The sequence below is a fragment of the Pipra filicauda genome, unplaced genomic scaffold (genome assembly GCF_003945595.2).
Source record: "Pipra filicauda isolate LSUMZ 115617 unplaced genomic scaffold, ASM394559v2 scaffold80_size11013439_pilon, whole genome shotgun sequence".
Lineage (NCBI taxonomy): Eukaryota > Metazoa > Chordata > Aves > Passeriformes > Pipridae > Pipra > Pipra filicauda.
This window is the reverse complement of record NW_024104987.1, coordinates 7,123,975-7,147,112: the sequence shown is the minus strand read 5'-3', so window position 1 is coordinate 7,147,112 and position 23,138 is coordinate 7,123,975. Positions and strand designations below refer to the sequence as shown.

The following is a 23,138-nucleotide window of genomic DNA, read 5'->3' as shown; positions in this document are numbered from 1 at the left end:
GTTCGGCAGCACCCAGCCAGACACAAAATAAAAGCGATTCCTGAGCGCCCCAAATCCCTTCCCACAACAGCATCAAAGGAGGGCAGACCTCGAAATCACAACAAGCAAATAGAAAAGAAAATCAACACCTCGGGGCATGGAGGTGGGAGAGAAGACTTCAGAAGGGCGAGTGAGAGCAGAACCAGCTCTGCCAAGGATGACTTCATTAGGGCAGCTCTCCTTTCTCCTCCGAGGCAGAGACACTTGAGTGTGGAGTCTCAGCTAAGACAAACCTACTCAAGCTGGGAGACAGCCGTGCTTAGGAAGGTGATAAGCAGAGAGAAGCCCTGTGGTTTTCAAGGACCACGAGCTTGTAGTTCTCAGACTAAGGAATGATGAAAATGGGACTGGTTTTACTCTCGAGTATGGTTAGTCTTCCCTTGAGAGGGGAGGTAAGAATGAGTATCCACAGCTTTTAGGAGTCAGAAGAGCAGCCTGAAAAGCAATCACTACTGCAGCAGCACAAAGAACCTTTAAACTGTTCTTCAGGGCTGTTTAACACACAGGCACTGACACCCTCAGTGGGTACCCCAGCCCTCAGCAGCTCCACAGAACCCTGCAATGAGCACAGCCATAGAGTTCTAAAGCAAACTGGTCAAACCTCCCTCCTGAGGGCTTCAGGCCCTGGTTCACAGGCCAAGAAGGGATTGTTTTCCCTCAGGACATCACTCCTGTGCATCTGAAGCTCCCTCCACCTTCTCTGGGGCACTGACTGACCACAGCCCAGCACAAGCCACAAACCTGTAAGATCATGTTTCTCAGGAAAAGAGGCTTTTTCCTTAGAACTGCAGTTTCCAACCTTCATATCCACCTACTTCTGATAGCAATACTCAAGGCAAACAAGAGCAGCAAGCTACTGGCTGCAAGTTTGTTACACAAGGGTTGGCATCTCCAACTTTTTGAATAGAGAGAGAAAAAAACCAAAACCAAACTGTGCCCATATTTCCAGTTGCAGACAGCAAACACCGAGTCCTGGGAGCTCAGGAGCTGCCAGACCCAGCTCAGTCCTGCAGGACTCTTGCATAAGCCAGTTTGGAAACTGCTGCTCCAGGTGCCCCATGGCAGCTCTGCTCAGCACACCTCAGCAAGAGCTCAGGAAGTTTTCTCTTCATCCAAGCTTGCAGGAGTCAAGTCAGCAGCCCAATACAAAAAAAAAAAATTGAAACATCTCTGTTTAATCTTACTATTTTCATGCCTTTGAATACTTTATTGCTTTAAAAGAGTGACTCCACCATCTCCCCAACTCTCCACGCTATAGTTCCATCAGTCCCCCGGTTTATCTCCCGTGAGCATTTCTGGATATGCAGATGCTTTTTTTAAAGGTAAAATGACTGCTAGGACAAAGTGTTTAACATGTTTTAAAATTATCTAAAAGCAGAATATTGACCCCTTATTTCTACCTTAAGTCTCCATAAATGCAAAGTCTTGATCAAGAGTGACATTAAGTTACATAAAAAACTGAAAAAAAACCCCACTGAATTGTCAGAAATTTACACTTGTACTGATCTGGCAAACATCTCTCCTATCACTGCTTGAGCACTAGAAAAAACAGGCTCTGGGCAGGAATTTACCTTAACAGAAATGCAGACACATGAATGACACCAGGGTTTTTTTATAGACTTTTAAATTTTTATACAATAAAATTTTCAACTGAAAATACTTTATCACAACAGTGGAGCAAGCAGTAACTGCCATGTGTGCATTCACAGAACATCACGAGCTAGTACAAAGACTGACAACATCACAATTAGGATCAGACACTCTCCTCTGCTTATCTGCTGTCCAATCTCATTCCGTGGCAATGGAAGTATTTTTTGCACAGGTCTTTGCAAATGAGTTCACAGATCAAACCTCTACAGCTTAAGGGTTCTGCATAGAAATCTTCATCCTTGAGAGACAATAACAGGACTGTTCCAGCACAGTTCCCTCAACAGTTCAACAACTTCACACGTGGTCACCAAGATCTACACAGAGAGCACACGGGTACAGATGGCAGTGCTGGGACAAAGGGTGAGCCTACATTCACAGATGTAGATTGCTTCAGGTGTCTGCTACACATCTGAACGTGGACACTGAGCAGTTGTCTCTGCTTTAACTCCCTCAGAATTGAGCTGGAGTACAGAGGGCAGCACCTATCACAGGCTGCAAGCCTGGAGCACACAAGGATAACACAGATAGTCCTGTACTACTTGCCCTTTTATTTTTTTTTTGCCCCCTAAACCAAACTTGCAAGTAGGTAAGACCTTAATGCAGTAATTAATAAGCGAACTTTTACAAGCTGACTCCAGATACCACCTTCCTCCAGCACAACACACAGGCTGGTTCTTCCCACAGCAAGCAAAGGTAGAGGCATTGTGGGCAGAGGTCCATTCCTGTGGGCACACAGCTGGCATGCCTGCTCCTGCCCCCAGTCTTCCAAAGGGGAACTGTGGTCTGTTCCAAAGAATCTTGCCATCCTTTACCAAAGGCGAAAGCTACCCCTCCCTTCTGAGAACAATGGCTTCAATGATACACAAGTCCAAAAATCCAGGCCCAGCACACCAGTCACTGCTTGGCCTTTTTCACAATGGTGCCCACAGCTGATATCACCGTGGTTTTGGATCCACTCGCGCTGGTTGTCACTGTGACAACCCCTGGCAGTGTGGCAGTGGTGGTGAGGATGGTGGGCTGAGCTATCGTTGTTACGGGGATGGCAGAGTCCCACTTGCTCTTCCTCTTCTGGGCATCTGTGAATTTGATTAAATCAAGCAAATGAGGATTAGCATTATGTCAAAGGTCACCAGTCCCTTCTTAACACCCTGACTGGCCAACCCTTAATATCCTAGACAACTTCCCCTCACATTAATTTCAGGATACATTGGCACTAAGTGGTGAGGAGGAAAGACAACTTTGTACCTCGAGAGTCAAAGTGGAACTGCACACCTGAGCTCCAGCCAAATGGGAACCAGGATCATCCCTGCCCCAGAGCATAGTTAATTTTAACAGAGCACACGTATCCCAGTTGCTCAGCTACAGGCACAGGACACTCATCAACCTCCAGTGGTTTTTCTTCCTTCCCCTCAGTTTAAAATGCAGGCTGTAGGCAGGAGAGTGATTTTCAGTCTTTCCAAACCTCTTGAGATATATCAGTCCCAAGAATACTCTACAACCACAGACAGTAGCAGGTTTCTTGACACACTAATAAATCTCTTCACTATCCCACCTGGCCCTGGTCTTTCATTCCAGAAGGGAAGACCTGGAATACAGGGACTAGAGGAAAGCTAGTCCAACAACACCTAGAAAAAACACACTCTTGTATTATATACACAATCAATAAGGAGCCTTCAGGTTTCCAGGAAGCACTAATCCCAGCATTACTGCAGCTTAATTGGTACAGTCCCAACTGTTCTTTACCTCCCACAGTGGTACTGGCTGTTGTGGTGGTTGTAGAAGTGGCGCTTGTTGTTGTACCCTTTTTAGTGCCAGTCACAAATTCAATCTGGGAAGGGAGAGACACGTAGGAAAAAGAGGAGAAGATAAAAAAAAAAAGAAGTGTTAAGATACACAGCCTTTCTTTAACCCACAGCACCTATGTTTTTTAAAAACAGCTTTAATGTGATGTAAGACATTGGCCTCTGAGCTGCCCATCATGCAGAAAGACAGATACAGACCTCAGGCCAAAGTGTACTGAAGCCATGAGAATTAAGGATTTCTACAACCCAGCTCCTAAATCTGATGCAATAAAAATGTGTGTGTCAACTGGGATTTGATACAGCTCAGACAGGATACATCCTGGCCATTAAACACTGTATTTATACACTCAGAAGTTCTTATCCTTTTTCCTTTAAGAAACATGCAAGACAAGCCCCTACTTGCACAATTTACTGTGACTGCATCATGGTAGGAAACCTGGCAACAAGAGCCACAACAGCACTGCAGCCTCAAAACTGCAGACATGGGCAAGGATGTAATGAGATGCCTGGGTTACTGTGCAAAAAACCAAAACAAGCAGCAAGACAGAGCATGCACTGCACAAAAAAACCCCTCCATCGAATATGGAGGGAGCCTTCTGCAAGGTTAGATGGCAATCTCTAACATCAGACAGTTTTCTCATGCCAGCCACTGGCTTAAAGGCAATACAGGACAGGAATAAAATCTTTCAAAGCCTGTCTATGTTCTTTTTGGGGCGTCTATAAGATTAGCTGGGCTTGTCACAAAATGCACAAAGTTAAAATAGGTCCAATATTTCTGGAAATCAGATACAAGAAGGCAATATCAAGAACAGAAAGCAGATATTGTCTCACATCGAGATATAGTGAGGAAATTAAGCTGTAACTAGGCTATGCCACCAGGCAAAATGTCAGAGATTAAGAAAAAAGTTGTTCTTTATGCATTATCTTGCCTTTATCTGGTCTACCGAATACCATTTTTAGAGCTCTGGTTTAAAAATACTGACAAAACAGCAGGAAGTCCAGTGGAATAAACAACCCAGAGGAATGGACCTATAAGGAAGGGCAAACAATCTGTGCAGCTCGGGAAAGGACATGCAAGGAGAAAGGAGAGAACCAGGGAAAAACAAGCAGTATTAGCACAGAAAGGGCAGAGCAACAAAAGGAACTTCAGCAGGCAAAGAAACAAAAGCCCTGCGCTTCCATCTCTTTTGGTTTTGAGGAGCTACCTTTGTGCGTTCCTTCTTGGCCTTCTCCAGTTTGTCCATTTCAATCTTCTGGGCTTTGGCTGAGAAAGATCAGAAGATGTGAGGCACTAAGAACAGTAAAAACCCACAGCTCTCTCTCACTCACTTCCCATCAGAAACAATCCAAACCTTCAAATTCTGTATAGAAAATTAAACTGCCATGAAAGCAACTACTGCTCTTTAATCAAAACATTGCGGCGCTAAATTAATGATTCAAGAGGTGAAAACACTGAAGAACCAATTTAAGTGAAAAGGCTTTCTTTCCAAACTGATGAAGCATCAATAACATTCAGGCACATCCAACCAGAATGAAGTCGTTAAAGAGCAGCATGTGATGACTTCTCATTTATAAAGGAAGTGGGGACTCCAGTGCAGTTAATTAAGTACAAAACACAAAGACCTAAGCTAGGACAAAAAAGGACAGACTTCCTGGAATTACCTAGTGCCTCGTAATACGAATCCTCTGACCAGCCATGAGGGTCAAACATGTCCTAAAGAAAAAAAATAAGTCAGATTAGGGCTATTTCCACAGAGACACAAAACCCAGTTCAAAAATGTTTAAGGCATTTCTGTTCTCTGATGATAATCATGACTGATTTCTTCTTGTATCCCAAAGATCACATCAGACCTTCTTTTATGGGACCACGTTCTGTTGTGAATGAAGGAACAGCTTTGAAGCCACCAGTATGCTGGGATAAGTCATGCATTTTTCTGCTGCTCAGCTTCAGTCCCCCTTGAGGAGTTTCCTTTATACCTACACACTTCAGCAGTTTTTGTTCAGAACCATTACAGCAAAGCTGGAGGCACTGAGGCTCAGTGCCACACAAAAATGTTCACTTCAATGCAGAGTCTCAAACTGAAGTTCCCTTAAAGGACCTCTAAGCAAGCAGGCTCAAGAAAGCCTCACATAAGACTTTACACCTCTCTATTATCTCTTACCCACTCCCTTTCCAGGCAAAAGCACTGCACCTCACCTTTGGATAATTTGTACCAAGTTCATCAATGGAACAAAACTGGATCAGCTTTTCATAGATGCTGCAAAGGAAAAACAGGAGTTCAGAACAGAACCAGAGGCAGAAATAAACGGAAGCGTTTCAGAGATGTGTCGGTAGAAAGAGAATTTGTCACCTCTTCACACTGCAAGAGTGAAATCAGAACCAGGGAAGGTATGCCTGCTATGATGGATGTGGCATCCCATTAACCACAGTATTTACCACTTCCCCCAAACATCTCCCAGCTCCCAGAACAGACACATCATCTAAAATACTTCACTCGTTCAAAGTGTTCACATTTAAAATCTAACCATCACACCAACACTTGCTGTTGTCTCCCAGAACACAAAGAAGAGTTTTACTGTTTCAGTCACAAAAATGAGAAAGACACTATTTGTTTGTAAGCAGTAGTCCTTCTTGCTCAGGATCCTTCTTCTGCTACAACTCCAACAAAGAGGATATTCTTGGCATTTGCTCTGTGGTGCTTTGGTCACACAGGAGAAGACGGTGGCTCACCTGGGGTTGCGAAACTCCTTTTTCCTCTGGATGATGTAGTTCATATCCATGCCCTCTTTCATTTTCCTCTCATACAGCTTTTGAATTTTATCCTACAGGAGAAAGATTACAGGGTGAGCCAGTAAGAAAAGGAGCAGCACAACAGCTGACTAACAAAAGTGTACATGTGGAAACAAGCCAACTGAACCAGTGACCTCCCTTGAGTGGAGCAAGGGTTCCACCCCTTCCAAAGGCTGGTTAATAGACACTTTCTCCTTTAAGGTCTGAAGTAGCTACATGAACTGCCTGGATTGGTAAAGGAATTGATATTTGTACTTACTGAAGGCTTCAGTGATTAAAGATTTGCCTATAAGGCAGTAGCACAGGCTCCTCCTTCCCAGTCTGTTATTTCCCTTTATAGACATGACTGTAGAGCAGAAGCCAGTTCTGAAATCCACTGAGGTTCTCCCACAGATTGCAGGAACCACCACACCCACCTTCAGACTCAGGTGTGCTGGGCTACACTGCCCAGAAGGCAAAGCTCATGGCTCTGCCTGGGTAACAGATGAGCAGAGCCAAGTTCTGCTGGAGAACTAAACCCAGTGTGATCATCAGGGATTGCTGGTGGTGCCCACTGGCAGCCAAACACTCTTGGGAACAATGCACTTGTAAATCCCTGCTTTGGTACAAGTGACCAGCCAGATGGAATCAGCTCCTCTTTGCAGATCACTCGCATAGTTACAAAGCCTGTGGATAACTTACTGAAGTCCCAAGCTGCTGCAAAAGGCAACTTTAAATTAGATTGGAAATGTCAAGCAGTCTACTCTCCAAAGAGACTAAAAGCTTTCAAATCAAACATGATTTTTTTCTTCCTCAGCAAGGTGGATAAAAGTACTTTAAAGTATTCCTACTCCAGTGATGCTGACAGCAAAGGCAGGAACTTTCAGATGGAACATGGAGTTAAGTGGTACTAGCAGGAGAATATCCTCAGTAATTTCTGTCATCTTTTCTTTAGGACAGAAATTTCTCATATTAAACAAGATCAGAGGCTGGGCCTTCACTCTTTCACGACTGGAGAGCTGAGTCAATTTGCCTTTGTTGCTTCTGGATAAGTCAGTTCATGTCTCCCTCCCTGGACAGTCAACTCAAACACAGAACTGACTATTGTCTGAGGGCTTGCTGAAGCCTGAATAAAGGAGGATTGTTAAGAGCTGATATGAAACTCCTACTTCAACAACCTTAAAAAAAAAACTTTGTAAGATAAATTTTCATCAAGTTGTCACAAAATCAGCAAGAGGAAATCACACAATCTCCACATCCAGCACACACATTGTGAGGCTTGAAGGAACAACTGCAGAAAGGTGAATCTGGGGAGTAGAAGTGATTGAATAGGTGTTCCCTTTTGGCCCCTCCCCATGGAGCAGCAATATGGTTCACAAAGTCCACAGATGGGGAACTACTCAGTCAACTTTCTAATAAGAAATACTCCCTTTGGCAGAGTTCAAGATACAGTTTATTAGAGGAAAAATTTGACAAAAGAGCAAGTCACCAGTGAAAAGCCCAGAACATTTTGCATCTCTGAGGAACAATCCCATCTCCTTGCTCAAAGTGCTCTAAGATGTGGTTTGACCTGCTAACAGAGGACAAGTTCTCCTTTGATTTAAACAGTAAACTGCTGTGCAAGGGGGAAAATTCTGCTTTATTCTGTCTACTCTCTCAAGCTCTGTGCATTCTTCAGATCTAACGCACCCCAGTTCATTGATGTCAGAACAGTAAAATCCTCCTACAGCACCAGAGGAGGGATGGGTGTGCCCAGGTACACTGTGTGGAGAAGAAGAAAGCATCATCTGGATGGTGAGTCAGTCTGAATCACCACTGCACATTAGGAGCTACTTTATAGAGCATTCCAGAGGTGATTCTTTACTTGTATTTCTACTGGGCGGAAAACTAGACATAAAACTCAAATGGGTGGTAGGAAACAGCAGTCCCTGCTCTTTTCATTTGCACTCCATGAGGAGGAGAACACAGCAGGTTACTGCAAAGTTGGCCACTGCAATTATCTGGGTGTGCACTGGAGAAGACATGCATCTGTCTTGTTTTGTTGCCTCTAAGTTACCAGCCTTCCCTCTAAATGTTTATCATCTAGAGAGATGTAGGTGGAAAAGGAATCCAGTCATTGCTGCCTCATCTATTCCAGTTTAGGGGATTCTTGGGCTTGTATGGAAAACAATGATTTGTTCTTTTCTAAAGAGCTGGATTTGCTGAGGTAAGAGGAAAGCAGCCTTCACAGTAAACATTGCTTCTGTGGGACCAAGAGCTGTTTTAAAGCATAAATAACCCACAGAGACTGGAAAACAGCTCTAAGCTACTCTGGTATTCCTAAACTAGAACTGCTGTAAAGCCTAAAGCATTAACACAGTGCATTCATAAACTCAGTGTGGTAAAACCCAGCTTTAATACTGGAGTTTTGCCTTGTGCAAAAATACTGAGCAGAGGTCCCAAACATCCCCTCTCCCTACTGAATTTCAAGCCTTTAAAAAGAATGAAGCGGACTTATACCAACCTGCAACTGGTTAGAACATCTGCCAGGAGGCTCAGGAGGGATTTTGATCTCATCTGGAGACATGTTCCGCACTCTCTCTGAAAAAGAAGCTGGAGAGAGCAATGTGGGCATGAGTTCTGGCAGTTCTGAAGGGAGTTTCAGCCATGCAAGTCATTAAATTGTTTTATGTCCCTGCTGGCACCACTCTGTCATTGGGAATCAACAGGCAAAGGTAATGGGAATGCTGCCAACTGGTAATCGTGGTGTTTTCAAGATGCTGAGCAAAAAGCAACTAATCTAAAGGTTACATCGTTATAAGAGGGACGAGATGCTTGTTTTATTGATAACTACCTCCAGCTGTGGTTCTGTGTCATACCCATGCTTAAAGCTTCATTTTCAGGGGTCCCTTCATCCCCAAATGGAAATGTAAAAGCTAAGCTACTTCCACTTCAGCTGCAGCTGTTGATAAGATCCTCAAAAGCAAAGAATCTTCAGAGGAATAAAGGTTGGGTCATGGCACGGATCCCTAAACCCCTGCACTGTGCACCACATACCCAACCCTGCACTACTCCAGGTCTCCCATACACACCTTCAGGTCCTGCTCTGAACAGTGCAGGTAACTTGGAGTCTCTGCCAAAGCCTGTGCCAGGACACTCTTGGAGAGAGGATCAGACCATGCACGTGGAGGACCACAGGATCAACTCTATGCAGCCTGGCTCTTTGCCATTTTGGGGGAGGTAATCACTTTGGGTCCTATTTAGATCAAGACGTACCTAGATGAACCTAAATGGTTCAAGAAGGGAACAACCATCCCCAGGGCTGTCAGGAATTAACCACAAGAAATTACATTTCATCCCTAAGTTAACATTTCCTTAACAGGCACTTTGATCTCTGCTTACAGAGACAGACTACTGGGAGAAGGAACAACTCGTTCTGCAGGACTGGGAACAGACCAGCACAGTCTGCCAGATTTCTATAGCTGTTTGTGTTGGGATATACTGTTAAAGTACCTGATTGCCCTCTAAAGATTAGTTTACAGAGTTATCAGCAAAAGAAACTGCTGTGCTTCCCACTATTGCTTGCTACTTTCCCACTATTATGGGAAACCCAGGCAGTTATCTAGCCAAGTCTTGGAGCAGAGATTTGTGCCACCTTTAAGCAGCTGGGACTGTTTTCAAGCATAGTTTGTACAGGGAACACATTCCAGAGTTGGTCTGCAGTGGATAAGAGACCTGACAGCAGCACAGAGGTCATATCAACCAAGTCAGCTCCTCAGCTATACACTGCTCAGTAGAAGCTGCCTGAACTGCAGCTCCAGCTCACTGAGCTCAGCAACTCTGAATAAAGGCCAGAAGGGCCCAAAGGACAGACACCGGTGTTGGAACCCAGGAGAGCTGGGGCTACAGATAAGCAACACTACACATGATCAGTGCTACTACAGTTTCCATGTCTTTTGTAAAAATGTGAAGCACTAAGGACAACATCCTTTGGAGATGCAAAGCTGGCAGGCGACCACTCATTCTGTTTGATCAAGATGTTGTTGAGGGTTAAATTCTTCAGCAGCTGCCAGTAAGGAACAAAAAGTGTCCTTTGGCATTTACTAAGAGGGTGCCTCTAAGGAAGAAGGAAAGCTTGCCAGAGCCCCAACAGAAAGGCAGGCAAAGGGAGCTCCCTGACAACAAGGCAGACATTTGTTATAGGTTACAGATGCTGGTGGGATGGGGAAGCCTCTGGTTTAATTAGAGCTTCAGGAACTCAAAGACAGGAACATAATACACGGCACACTAGGCTTGCTGGGAAAGGTGAAAGCTGATTAATGGCTTAAGAGATTCACAGCATCAGCAGAAACATTAAAAAATAAAAAAAAAAACCACTAAATACAGACTTCTTAAGGCAAAGAAAGGACCTAAAAAAAAAATAATTCAAAAAAAAATCAAACCTAGCTCCAGACTAGACATCCCATAGGCTCCCTTGTCTTTGCAGATGACCAGAAGAGCCACGGAGAAACAAAACATTTGTGGGAACTGTGGGGTCACAAACTCAGGAACTCTGGGCAAGACCTCTGTCTAACCAGCAAAAAAAGTTAAAGTCATAAGTGAATGTTCAGTAACCCATTCAAAGCTCTCTTGAAACAGAAATAATACTGGAGGCAGAACAAGAGCTCCCAATGAGACAATATATTTTGATGCATGACTTTCAGGTTTTGGTGCTCATTTCCTCCTTTGTTTGAGCCATCATTTATCAACATCATACTGATGGGGGAAAGCATTTCTTAACAGCTTACAAGGAACTAGAACTAATGCATCTTTGTCTCCTGCAATCCCACCATAGCTGTACGTAGCTGAACACTGAGTCAGCACAGAGGATACGTGCACCTCACAAACCAAGCACAAATATTCAGCATTACTCAATTCTTTCATCACATTGCAGCCAGACTGAGATGCCACATCACTAAGAAGAAAAGGATGAGTTTAAGGATGAGTTTAATGCCTTTGGGCTCATTTACAGTAAGGAAGTACAAATTATCCATGCCCTCCAGCAGCCTTCAAACTCCCTCCCCTAACAGACAGCAGAATGGCTGATTACGCAGCATCTTCCCACCAGTTCTTTCCATAGAGGAAAGGGCAACTGGGATGATCATTCAAAATAATCCTGGAACTTGCATATATGGCCACAGGCTCCTGTATAAAACATGCTGGTGTAAGGCTGCCCTTGGGACTTTGAAAACACATCTATACAGCAGTAACTGCAGATGAACAGCCAGCAACAAGGTGTGTCCTTACCGGATACATCCAACTGCTTTGTGCATCCTGTTATTCCTGCCAAGATCAAAGTTTTAAATTTACATGAGTCACAGGTGACACTGGTTGCAGCCTCTAATTGGTCTGTGATTTGCAGGCTCCCAGCCTAGAGGATCTCCAAGTGGAGACGTCAGGAAGTTGGCTGTTGGCACAATTAATCAGTCCGGGCACACCCAGATTCTGGCTCACAGTAAGTAAATATCTTCCCCGAATCAGATTTATAGTCCAGAAGAACTAAGGTCATGAAGCAGATCCCAAAATTCAGATGAGGGTTCAAGAAAGTAGGAGCCAATGCCTCTCAAAGCATCCTGCTGCTGGACACCACCACTTAGGGTGTACCTAGCACAGATTCAGCCTCTCAGTCATCAACGAAGGATAATTGTGTGACAGATTTTGGTGAGGCAGATAATTAAATGGAAATGCTACATTAAATCTGCTTCAGTTTGAGATAGATGGGTTATCTGACCTATGTCCAACAGTACAGAGACAATCTGCATAGCAGGAGAGAAAGTGTCACAGCACAAACCATGCCCTTCCTTCCAGAAGGAAACGACTGCTCTCAATCCAAAGGCTGTGCTGGAGACATGGATGGAGGGCACACAGGAGCTTTGTTTCCCACAGATGGGTAGGAATGTTTTCCTGGTGCAGAGAAAACCAAAATGATAGAGAGTATAATGGGTGTACAGGACAGACCAAGGCATGGATCATCTGAGGTCTGGTAATGCTGCTCCCCAGGTAGGATAAAGAACTCCCAAGGTTCACTTACATGCTGTGTTTTACGCAGTCACAAGGGATTAGAGGCAGTTCAGGTGCCAGTTTGTTTCTAAAGGTCACACTAGGCAAAAAAAAACAAGGAAAGACCTGGAAAGGGTGATCAGAGGGACGTGGGTTTCCCCTGGAGACATGCAAACCGGTGGTGCCTGGTCTCTAAAACTGCATTCTCTGGCACTCTGTCTGCTTGGCATAAACCAGGGTGTGTGGGTTTCTGATTTCCTGGCACCAGAACAGCCAAATCAGAGGGAAAAACTGGAGGCAACAACATGCCAGTGAGTCACCCATCCATGGAAGGACACTAGTTCCCTTTCTGCTCCGTGGGCTGAGAAATGCAGAAAGAGACCTGCAACTCAGCCATACTTTCTGCTCTTTTGAACACTGAGTTTGTGCTCAGACATCCTGAGGGCTGCAGAGAACTCTTCTTACAGTCCAAAAGGTAAACAACCATGCTGCAAAGAACTTCAGGGCAAAAATACCTCCATCCTAAAAGTATTATTTTGCAAGGCTGCAGGAAACAGCAATTGCAATGTCCTGCCAGCACCATGAACTGTTCAGAGCGGTACAAAAACCCCAAAAGGACAATGCTGAGGTAGAAATCTATCAAAATAAGCTTCACATGTACTTCCTTCTCAAACATGGGGCAGTTAAGGCTAAAACTTTCCTTCCCATTCTTTTCAGGCATTGATTATGTGATCATTACTTCAGCATAAGGCAGGACAACCATGCCCTTCCCAGCTGCTCATCCCTACTGTTTTCTTTGTGCCAGCTCCAGTGCTCACCTAGCATGCACTAAGCAGATCATGGAGAGGATCCAGCTGGAAGCCTCACAGGGGGAAAAAAAAAAAAAGAAGAAAAAAAGAAAGAAACAATAAAAAAAAAGAGCAGTGAAGATGGATCTCAGCTGGCTCCCACTCCCAGAGCAGCTCAGAGCACACAGACTTTAAAATGCATCTGGGGGAGGTAAAACAGAAACAGGATTTTTGGCAGGAGCCTACATTTCTTCTGTACTTAAGCAACTGCACAACCATAGACTTTAATAAAGGTGACACTGAAAAATGCAAGGTTACCTTCTGAGAAGGGCAGGCCCACAAGTTTTTAATGCAAAAAAATCAATCGTGGAAAACTGTCTGAGGATGATTTTGACTTCCATATACTGATAGACAAAACTTTAGATGTCCTCCAGATAGGGGAAGTTACTTGCTTTGTGTCAGAAAATTCTGCACTTTTCCATTAAAGAAGTCTAATTCTGAAAGGCCAAGTTTTCAGAAAGGGAGTGGTTGTCAGGTTACACCAACCATGAGGCTCTTGCAACAGTTCCTTTTCAGTCAGATAAGATATGGTCTAATGCAACAGATCTCCAGAATCCAGCATGGCAAGTATCTGACCTCTCATAACCTGGTTCTGCACAAAGCCAACCTACCCACTGCTCTGTGTGTGCTGCTGTTGGGAAAGGATATTAAAGGTAAGAGTGCAAAGAGACCTCAATCCAGGTCTCAGACTCACCAACACTGTCCACTCATGAGTTGTGACACTAATCAGTGCCCTCTGTGCAGATTTTAAGCCTGTGTGCAAATCTGGGCCACCATGAGACAAACTGAGATTCAGTCTTCTGATCTCCTGTGGATGGGACACTCACTGGGGGAAGAGACTAAGAAAATTATAACCTGAGCCTAACACCTTCACTAAGAAATGACTTCCCACTGCATTGCTTCACAACTGCAGACCTTCACCCATATGTGAAGCAGAGACTAAAAGGGCAGTGGGCTTTCAGACATTCCTATTTACTTTTTACCCCAAATTCTGTTGCCTCACCCATGTTTCTAGTGTGCATTTTGAGGCAGATCAGTAGATTGGGGAAACATTTCTGTTGCATTTTATGATGAGACTGGTTAAAGCAGTTTTGCCCTGTAAAGGCTGAAAATCCAATATAACATTTGGGCTGGTGCAAAGTCTGGGCAGTCCAACTGAAAAGGACTTAACTCCAAAGCTTCAGAGTGATGGCTGCTGTAGGAGCCACAGCTTAGCATGTGAGTATTTGCTGTTTTAATTTACATTTATCACACTTTATAGGTGAAATACCATGCTTGAGCCTTGACAAGCTGATTTGAGAGATGAAGCGACTTCCAAACTCATTAATTTTTAATGATATTATTACATGATACCACACAACTGTACTAGTAACCTCAGGAACAGAGGGTTAGTTCAAGATAGTCACAGATGAAACATAAAATACAGTTTCTGTACAGCTCCACAGAGACCAAGAGAGGATTTTGTATTTCAAGCTGACAATCCTGGGCTTTCCAAATCTAATAATGGTGCAATAAATAAGTGAAATGCCACAAAAATCAAGTAAGTTTTAGTAACCATTAGAACACATGCAGTACACTGTCAGCACAGCAGCTATAAACCTTTAAGTGGATCATATCTAAATATGGATACTTTTGATAAATTTTTCAAGCCACAGAACAAATGTCATCATTCCTGGTTCCACTGGCTCTCACAGAGGTGTCTAGACAAAGCTATTCTATCATGTTTAAGCTCATTTCAAAAAAACACCAACACTGCCCTTTACATAGATGTTTTAAACATATAATACATGAAACTATTTTCATATTTTAAGGCATGGTGCCTTTCTCCCAAAACAAGACTTCACTGAAAGCATTCCAGTGAGATAAAACATTGCAGGCAATAACTTGAAACTACAGCATTGCCAGGACAGAGGGAAGGTGCTTTTTACAAACCAGGGTTTAGAAAGTCTAGTTTGAAAAGAATATGTGAATATTCACTTCTGAGTGAACTTACCAACTAGCTCCTGAGGATCTCTTTTCTCCACTTCTGAGAATTCCTGGGAGAAAGGAGGAAGAAACATATTTTAGTCAAGGTATGCATCCAACCTAAAAAGCTATGTTGTTCATTTCTTTAGAAATTTACACATTAAATCTGAGACAAAAGAATAACAATTAAGAATGAAACACAATTTATTAGATAAGAAGGCAATGTCTGTACAATGGAGAGTCAAAACCTAATAGGATGCTCCATGTCCTTTCCAAGCTAGAGTCTAAATTTAATGAAGGAATTAAGGCATTATTTCACTGAGTCCTGGACACTCAGTTCCTTTTGAATTTTGCAGAAACTGTTGTACTTGAAGCCTTTCCTCTAAACAGATCAAACCACAGATTCTTCATTTTGGGTGACTGGTCCTTGGCACCAGCCAAGAGCCAATGTTTTGGAGCACAGTTAAGTAAATACAGTTAAGCAAGCTGGATCCAGCCCACAGAAAACTACTCTAGTCCTGGGAATGCCGACCACAGGCCGGTGCAGGGTCAGCCCGATGTGTTCCCTAGAGGAACATGGAAATAGCTGAGATTCTCCCAGAGCCAGAGCACCACAACTTCAGAGCAGCACCAGATCAGCCTCTCCAGGGTCCTGGGGTGCAGAGGTTTGCCAGATGTGTTTGTGTGGTGTCAGAATTCGTTTCTGCAGTTGTGCCACTCAGGGCTTTGGCTGACAAACCCCCCACAAACCAAAATGCCCGGGAGCGTGGTGGTGATGCAGAGCCTGCATTCCCATTTCCCACTGTCAGTTCCCTTGGCTGCTACCTTCCAGGAGGGATATAACCAACCTGCTCTACCAGAAACTCAAGGGCAACCTCCACTGACTTGTAGTGCTCTGCTTGGAGATCTTCCCAACACAGCTAATCCCCACTTCAGTTGCAGATGTTTGCACCAGACTGTGCTGAGCAGGAGGCTTTATGTAGGATAAGACACTCTTCAGTATGTTTTCCCCATACTGAGACCAATGTCCAAATATTTTGGTGTTTCTGGGAGACCCCAGGAGAGTCACAAGCAATATCAAGTTCAGCACAAAGTTTCTGAAACAGTACCAGCTGTATCCCAACATTGCCCTCTCCCCCCTGCCTCCCTCCCAAAGACCTTTTGTGACTCACTGGACTGTGTGTCCAAAATTCCTCAGTGCCTCCAAACACTGAAGCTATTCATTCAACCTGACACACACATAATGCTGCCTCCTTGCTGCTTAGTAACCCCTCTCTAACCCCCTCCTTTACTCCATTTCCAGTCAGGTGAGAGATGCACCAGGTGAGGGGAGAGCAGCGAGGTCACCAAGCCAGATGTGGGAACAGCCTGTGCCAAATTCACTGTGAAAATCCACCTATTTTCAAGAGAAGCCAAAGCCCTCTGGAAGCAGAAAAACAAATTCTTTGTGTGGCACTAACTGCTACAAGGCACTTTTTATAGCCATTCATGGAAGAAAAAAAAAAAAAAGGCACTATTTCTCCATTAGTACACTTGGATCACAGAAATACAAGGCTAAAGCTATTTTAGAAAAAGAAAGAAGTACACAAAGGAACACGCATCTTCTCCCTGGCCAGCTGGCGAGGCCCCAGGCCCCTCTGAGATGGACTGTAGTGTTCCAGCTCCAACCCCTTGATAATGCACTTGGTGTGTGCATCAACATCTCTTCTGCAGCACAGGCAGAGAAAAATCTAAACAGAAGCAAGACATTTCAAAGCAGAAAATTTATGTCAAAAGAAGTAGCTCTGTTTGGGGAGAGCACTGGACAGGAATCCAGGGAATGTAGGCTGTGTTCTCCACAAACCTACACGGGCGTGTTGTAGGATATATCGTGGGCAGCCTCAACCACATCGAGGTGGCATTAGCACAGCGAGCTTCAGGTCACCACTGGAAAAGTGGGGACAATTCTGTGGTAACTAATGGGCTGTGAGGACAAACTCAGATGAACATGCAGGCTGGAGAAGTTCACAGAGCCGCAGATGCAAGGTAACATATGTCCAGGCACATACAATGACTCAGGAGCAGTAAACACACGTGGTCAGAAAGCTGCTTTATTGCCTTTAGGGGAAGAATTTGCTAGATGGGTAATTACAAGTATTTCTCGCCTTGGTTTGAGACAACAAGCAAATGTTTATTGAGGGAAAGGAGGGAACTGCTTGTGTTCCAGCCTTGACTAAATTACATCCTGTGCTCTTATCTCTTGAAAGTTTTAAGTGGACTGAGAGGGAAGAGGAAGAGACAGGCTATATCCCTGAGCACCTCTTGATCCTTCCTCATACCCAGCACTGTATTTATTATTCCATTATCCTTCCCATCTCCTTCTACCCACTTGTTCTCTTACCATCCAAGAACACATGTGCTAAGCACCCCCAAGAATGCTGTGCTCTTCTTTGGGACACTGACAGGTTTGCAAGGGTCTGTGCTGCCTTTCTGACATTTTCAGAAGCCCATTTTCAAGTCTCCTGTAGATGTCTGGACTTAGTACCAAGCATAAGCACAAAATCCTCAGGAAACATGAATGAATATGCTGAGAGATTCTTTGATGGCCCAAACCTCTCCTGTTATGTACATCAGACAAAAATGCCCAAAAACATCAGACGTATTAAACAGTACGTTTTAAGAATTTCCAGAATCATCAGTGAGTTTGCTTTCACCAGAAGCAAGTTTGGTCTTTAATTTGCATCCTTTAAGCTTGCCCCACTTGTAAGAGGCTAAATCAAGCCAGTCCTATCAGGCCCCACTGTGTTTTCCCCTGGCTCCCATCGCCCACACTCGTTCCACCACAGCCGCTCCAGCAAGTCTGGTCCCCACATCCCCAGGCCACAGCCAAGACATCAGAAAGCCCAGAGCTACACCAAGCAAAAGCAAACACGTTCACCAACACATCAGAGCCACACCTCACTGCCCAGGGGATATGAATTCTGCTTACTGATGAGTTACTGTGCACCTACACCCCCTGCTCCATCATTAACAAGCTGAAGACATCAACACAGCTTTTCATTAACTCAAACTCCTTTCAAGCCTTCAGAAAACAAAGGGATGACCGACTCCTCCTACAGTGCTTGTTCATATTTGCTCAGTTTGCTGTTGAAAACTGAGGCAAGCAGCAACAACTTGACCAAAGTTTGGCAGATGTGAGATTTAAGAAGTCCTGTTCAAACCTCTGAATATCTACGGAAGATCCAGAATGTAGGACAGCCTAAAAAACCCAATCACCCAAAAAGAACTGCTCTGCACTCCCTTAGGCTAAATTAAGTCCCAGACACACGATGAATAAAATGAACCAATTAGAAAAGACAGCATCTAAAAAAAAAAACAAACCTGGAGATCTAATCTTATACACTATGTTGAATGAAATGGAGAATCATGAAGTGGAAAAATAAGGTACAATAAATACTGCACAGTTCCTACCTTTTGGTTATGAAAGCGAAGAAATATTTATGCGTGGATGAAAGATTTGTAAAGGAATTCCAAAGCATTTAAACAACGGAAAATTTGGAAGGTAACTGAATTTTAAATAGGGAAGTTGCCTAAATCCATATTTAGGCAAAGGTGATCTTTTTAGATTTTTGATCTTTTATAGATTACATCACCAATACCCACCACACTATGTATCAGTATCTCACACGAAGAGCACAAAATCAAGCAGGTAAATGGTTCCAAGCAGGGGGAAATCTCTTTATCAGAGTAAATATATGAAATTAGTAGAGACTTCAAGTATCCCAGAGCTAAAGGCAAAATTTAATGGTTCATTTCCATATGAATTCTGAAAACCTTGTTATTTTTTCAATAAATTAAGACTTCACTAGCAGCACCTATACTGTAAAATTTTCACAAGCACAACCTCTGAAAACCTGTGTGGAAGCATCTCTGAATTTACTTCTGCAGCCAGCCCCTTGCTACTTGCACAAAGTCAGCTTGGACACATTATTTATGCTGGAAATTCTCTCTACCATCATGGAAATACAGCACTCAGGGCAAATCCCACAATGTTCTGTGTTAATTTTTTTTTTCTCCAGTCATTTTACCCCATCTAGCATTACATGATGATCTCTAAGAATAGCTTGACTGAGTTTAAAAAAAAAAAAAAAGGGCAGTACTGTACTTTATCATGCACTCAGCAAGTTGATTTTCTGGCTGCCATCTCTTTTGCAGCCTTGATCTCACAAGATCAACTGTTTAAGGGCCTAAAGCCAGAGGGCCTTGCTCCAGCAGACCCACTGAGAGGAGTCAAGGGATGCCGTGGTGGTTCAGAGCCAAGCTGGAAGAAGACTGAAAGACAAAGACAAGCAGGAGGCAGACTCCTTTCCCCTGATCTGGAGACTAATAAAGAGCAGACTCTGAAGAGTGTGCTATGGGCAAAGCCAAATTAATTAAAAAAAAAATAAAATCAAAAACCAACGAGAACTCCACCACCACCTTTCTAAGCTCCTAACTGACCACTAACATAAATCACAATTTCTGTGCCTCTAGGAACAATTGTGCACATCACCGATAGCCAATAACAGTCATGATATTACTATTCCTGTGTGAGTTCAGGAAAAGGTTTTTCATTGTTTCCACTTTCCCAAGACAAATGCATTTTTCAAGCCCTGGACAAGACGACGCTGCCTGCAAGAGCCTGACTGATAAGCACCCAGACTGCTGGTTTTCATGTATCATAATCAGTTAAAGAAGAACAAGCTGAAGGGGAGTGTGTGTGTGTACATGAATACAGAAGATGCTGCATTCTGGCTTAAGCTTTCACCTCACTGAGGTGAAATACAGACCATCTTTCCAGTCCTAGAGTGTTTCCATACAGTTCATAAAAACCAGTGCCTGCTCAGGTTCCATGGAAAATAAAAACAACCAAACACAATCCTCAGAGCATGGAACAGAGATTAAAGGAAGGAAGCAAAAACAATATGAATCTGAGACTGATGAATTCCAGTTTGGAAAGGCTTGCCCAGAACAGCTTTATTTAATGGAAAGAATGGACTGACTTATAACAATGCTCGCTAAGTCCTTCCTGAAAGGAGATCCATAAATCCAGCACAACGCTCACATCCAATGTAACTGTTGGCATTAACTGTCACCACAAGGCACAAATTCAACCATCAATTTGTGGCAGAAGCAGTTGCATATGTCAGTGCAGGTGCACTTCAAACTGCAACAGGAAGGCAGAAAAGATACGAAACCAGCCCCTGATGCTTTAACTAAGATGTAAATTGTAGGAAGTGGGGAAGTTGATGCCAGACTTGCCATTGCTTAATTGCCTTCCCAGACTTGCAGCCAACTGATACCTACGGCTTCATTTTTCACTGACTTCCAGTTAATATTAAAAAAAAAAACAAACTAGCTCAGAAGCTTCCACAGTACCAACCCCTCAACATTTTCTCTTTTTTTCAGAGAACTCTCTTGTGTTGCAGAATTTCTTCTCTCTCCCAACTACTTCACCTGATTGCTTGCACATAAAGTAATTTAACACCAATTTAAACTGCCACCCACGAAATTTATAGATCAGTCACACTGTTGTCAAGCAGTGGATTAGTTTGAAGATATTATTGCAGGGAATTTTCCAGTACAGTCCTTCCACCAGTAGCCAGTGGACCTGCTGCTGCAACAGCTGTTACAGTGGATTTCTCTCATCTGAGCAAGCACCAGCAATAAGCTTTTGTAATTTCCCCCCCTCTCTACAATTCAGAATATCTCTTGTAGTCCCAACATATCAACAGCCTCATTTGGCTGAGCATGATGGAAAAAAACTATAACTTAGCATAAAGTGTTAGAAGCTGACAGAGAAGATGGTCTTGCCAGAGCAACCAGGTGGAACGTCTACATGCAGGCAGCAAGAGAAAGACAACTCCAAACCCTGGATCATGTGCTTTTTTATTATCCTTTCTATCAATTATGTTCTTGCTTTTTCTACAAAGATCAGAAGTGCTAATGGGAAGAGAACACCAAGAACTTCTCATTTAATATTAAAAGTGCATGACAACCAGTTTCATTTCTTGCTCACCAGATCTGCCTGATGTTGGTGTGCAACCAGGCTGAAGGCAAACAGGGTGCATGTCAAGTGCATTTAGAGTCTGGGGAAGAGAAGGCAAGGGAACAGGAGTAGAGTGCTTTTATTTCTTCTCCCTTCATTTTTTTCTTGTATTGTGAGAGAAGAATCCCAAGAGAAAGCTTGAAACAAGCACATTTCCTACAGCCATATCCTGTTTGCCAGCTCTGATACATAGCTCCAGGCAAAGTGCCCAGTACAGGGTAAGAAATTTAACTTAGAAAAACCTGTAGAGACCATGATCTGGATACCAATAGAAGCACAGCAGCTCAGAAATAAGCCACCATCAGAAAAAAATTATACATCCAACCCCTAATGACACTTATGTACAGGCTTTACAAATCTACCTACTGTGAGATATCATTGTCACAGACAAATAGGGAAGGAAGAACAAGTCATGAAAGAGTCAACTCCTGAGACATTCCTTAAGCATCTTATCAAAATAAAGAACTTGTGTAGCTGGCACTGCCTTTTACTTTTCCAGCTAAACGAAGTACAAAAATCCACATTCATTAATGAAATGAAAAAAACACTGAAAAATCCCAATCTGGCAAAGCATTTCAGTGAGAAAATGCTTCAGAAGGGAAGCATTCATAGAATAAAGCCTTTAAATAGCTTCTTTGAAACTTGACTCCATTCACCTGACATATGCTATCTCAATATTTGACAAAGATTATTTGTTAGGAGTAATTTCCAGTTAAGGAACTGTGTGCCAGAGCTTTTGCTTTCCATGTGGAGGTGGAGTCAATAACATCTGCCTTATGATGGACCCTGCTCCCAAATCCACCTGCACAGCCCACGGGAGCACAAGAGCAGCAGCCCAGAGCACAGCTCCCAGCAGGCTCCCCCGAAGCCACCATGGTAGAGGTGCCTTGCCCTGCAGAGCCCACAAATTCTGCTTCCAAGTCACTTTTGCTTCCTACAGGGAAACAGGAATTCAGGGGTGAAGTATCAGCACCACCACCATGTGACAGGGCAGAGGTGTCAAGCTACTCGGATGATTTTATTTTTTTACAGCTTGCTGCAGTACAGAATCGAGCAGAAGGTAAAGCTGGGATGGGAAAAATATGAAGCCTCACAGCAGCAAAGGAAAGGCTCAGGAGAGCTGACAAAATTAACTTCTTGCACAAACTTTCTTCCCTAGTACATAGTACTAAAAATTCTTCACGCTTTGGAGGCAAGGAGTAAGAGCAAGTAACCTCACTGGGACATGCTCTCCTCTGTGAATGGATCCCACAGAGCTTTCACAGATTTTGCTCCTTCTGGACCCAGAACAGGGCAGCTGGAAGAAGCTATTTTCAGATATTCGTTGGTATTTGAGGCAATCCTCCATCTGTGCTGACTGCTCAGACTCTCACTGTGACATGCACCGACAGGCACGCTCAGAACAGCCCCTTTCAGCACAGCAGACAGAACTCATTGCAACCACAGAACTGCACTTGGACTCAGACCTTTATCAGGTGAAATGTGTGAGGGGAAGCAGCTCCAGAAAGGACTTTTCTTCAAGTTTAAAGACAAACAGAAAAGGCCTGGCTCTTCCTTTGGAGAGAGGCAAGCCACACCTGTGTCAGTAATCCCTGGTATTTAGCACTGCAGGGAGTGAAGACTCTGCCACAACATGTATGCCCGGCGGGGAGGAAGGAACAAGCATGTCCACGGACATGTCTCATCTTCCAAACAGCTCCAGAGCTGGATGGAAGCCAGGAGCTCTACATGAGGTATTCCAGCTTCAGAGAGCAACAATGCTGGGATCTGTCTCCCTCTCAGACAGAGCTGGAGACAGCAGTACATGTGCCAAGGGGGCAAAATAATTCAAGATGCCAAATGCTATTTTTTTTTCATGCATGCAAAACAACCTTAACTGCCCCTGATATTCTCTGGCAATAACTAAAGTTTACCTAGTTAAAAATGGGAACCAGGTATCAGCTGGTTTCATGTCTGGGCACTCACTGTAGCACTGCAGA

At 43.6% G+C, this 23,138-nt stretch overlaps 1 protein-coding gene across 2 annotated transcripts in view; it reads right to left on the bottom strand.

Annotated features, from left to right (window-relative positions):
• Positions 1 to 1,635: 1,635 nt before the first annotated feature.
• Positions 1,636 to 23,138, bottom strand: part of LOC114003158 (SAP30 binding protein) — a 29,894-nt gene continuing 8,391 nt past the window's right edge. Inside the window, exons 4-11 of one of the 2 annotated variants that reach the window (XM_027749836.2) lie at positions 15,121 to 15,163; positions 8,765 to 8,853; positions 6,223 to 6,314; positions 5,689 to 5,749; positions 5,154 to 5,205; positions 4,697 to 4,755; positions 3,433 to 3,517; positions 1,636 to 2,765 (exon numbers count right to left, since the gene is read on the bottom strand). In XM_027749836.2, coding sequence (XP_027605637.1) covers positions 2,584 to 2,765; positions 3,433 to 3,517; positions 4,697 to 4,755; positions 5,154 to 5,205; positions 5,689 to 5,749; positions 6,223 to 6,314; positions 8,765 to 8,853; positions 15,121 to 15,163 — 663 coding nt within the window. In that variant the 3' untranslated portion in view covers positions 1,636 to 2,583. The remainder of the gene's footprint in view (positions 2,766 to 3,432; positions 3,518 to 4,696; positions 4,756 to 5,153; positions 5,206 to 5,688; positions 5,750 to 6,222; positions 6,315 to 8,764; positions 8,854 to 15,120; positions 15,164 to 23,138) is intronic. The other variant, XM_027749835.2, reaches the window with a different exon arrangement.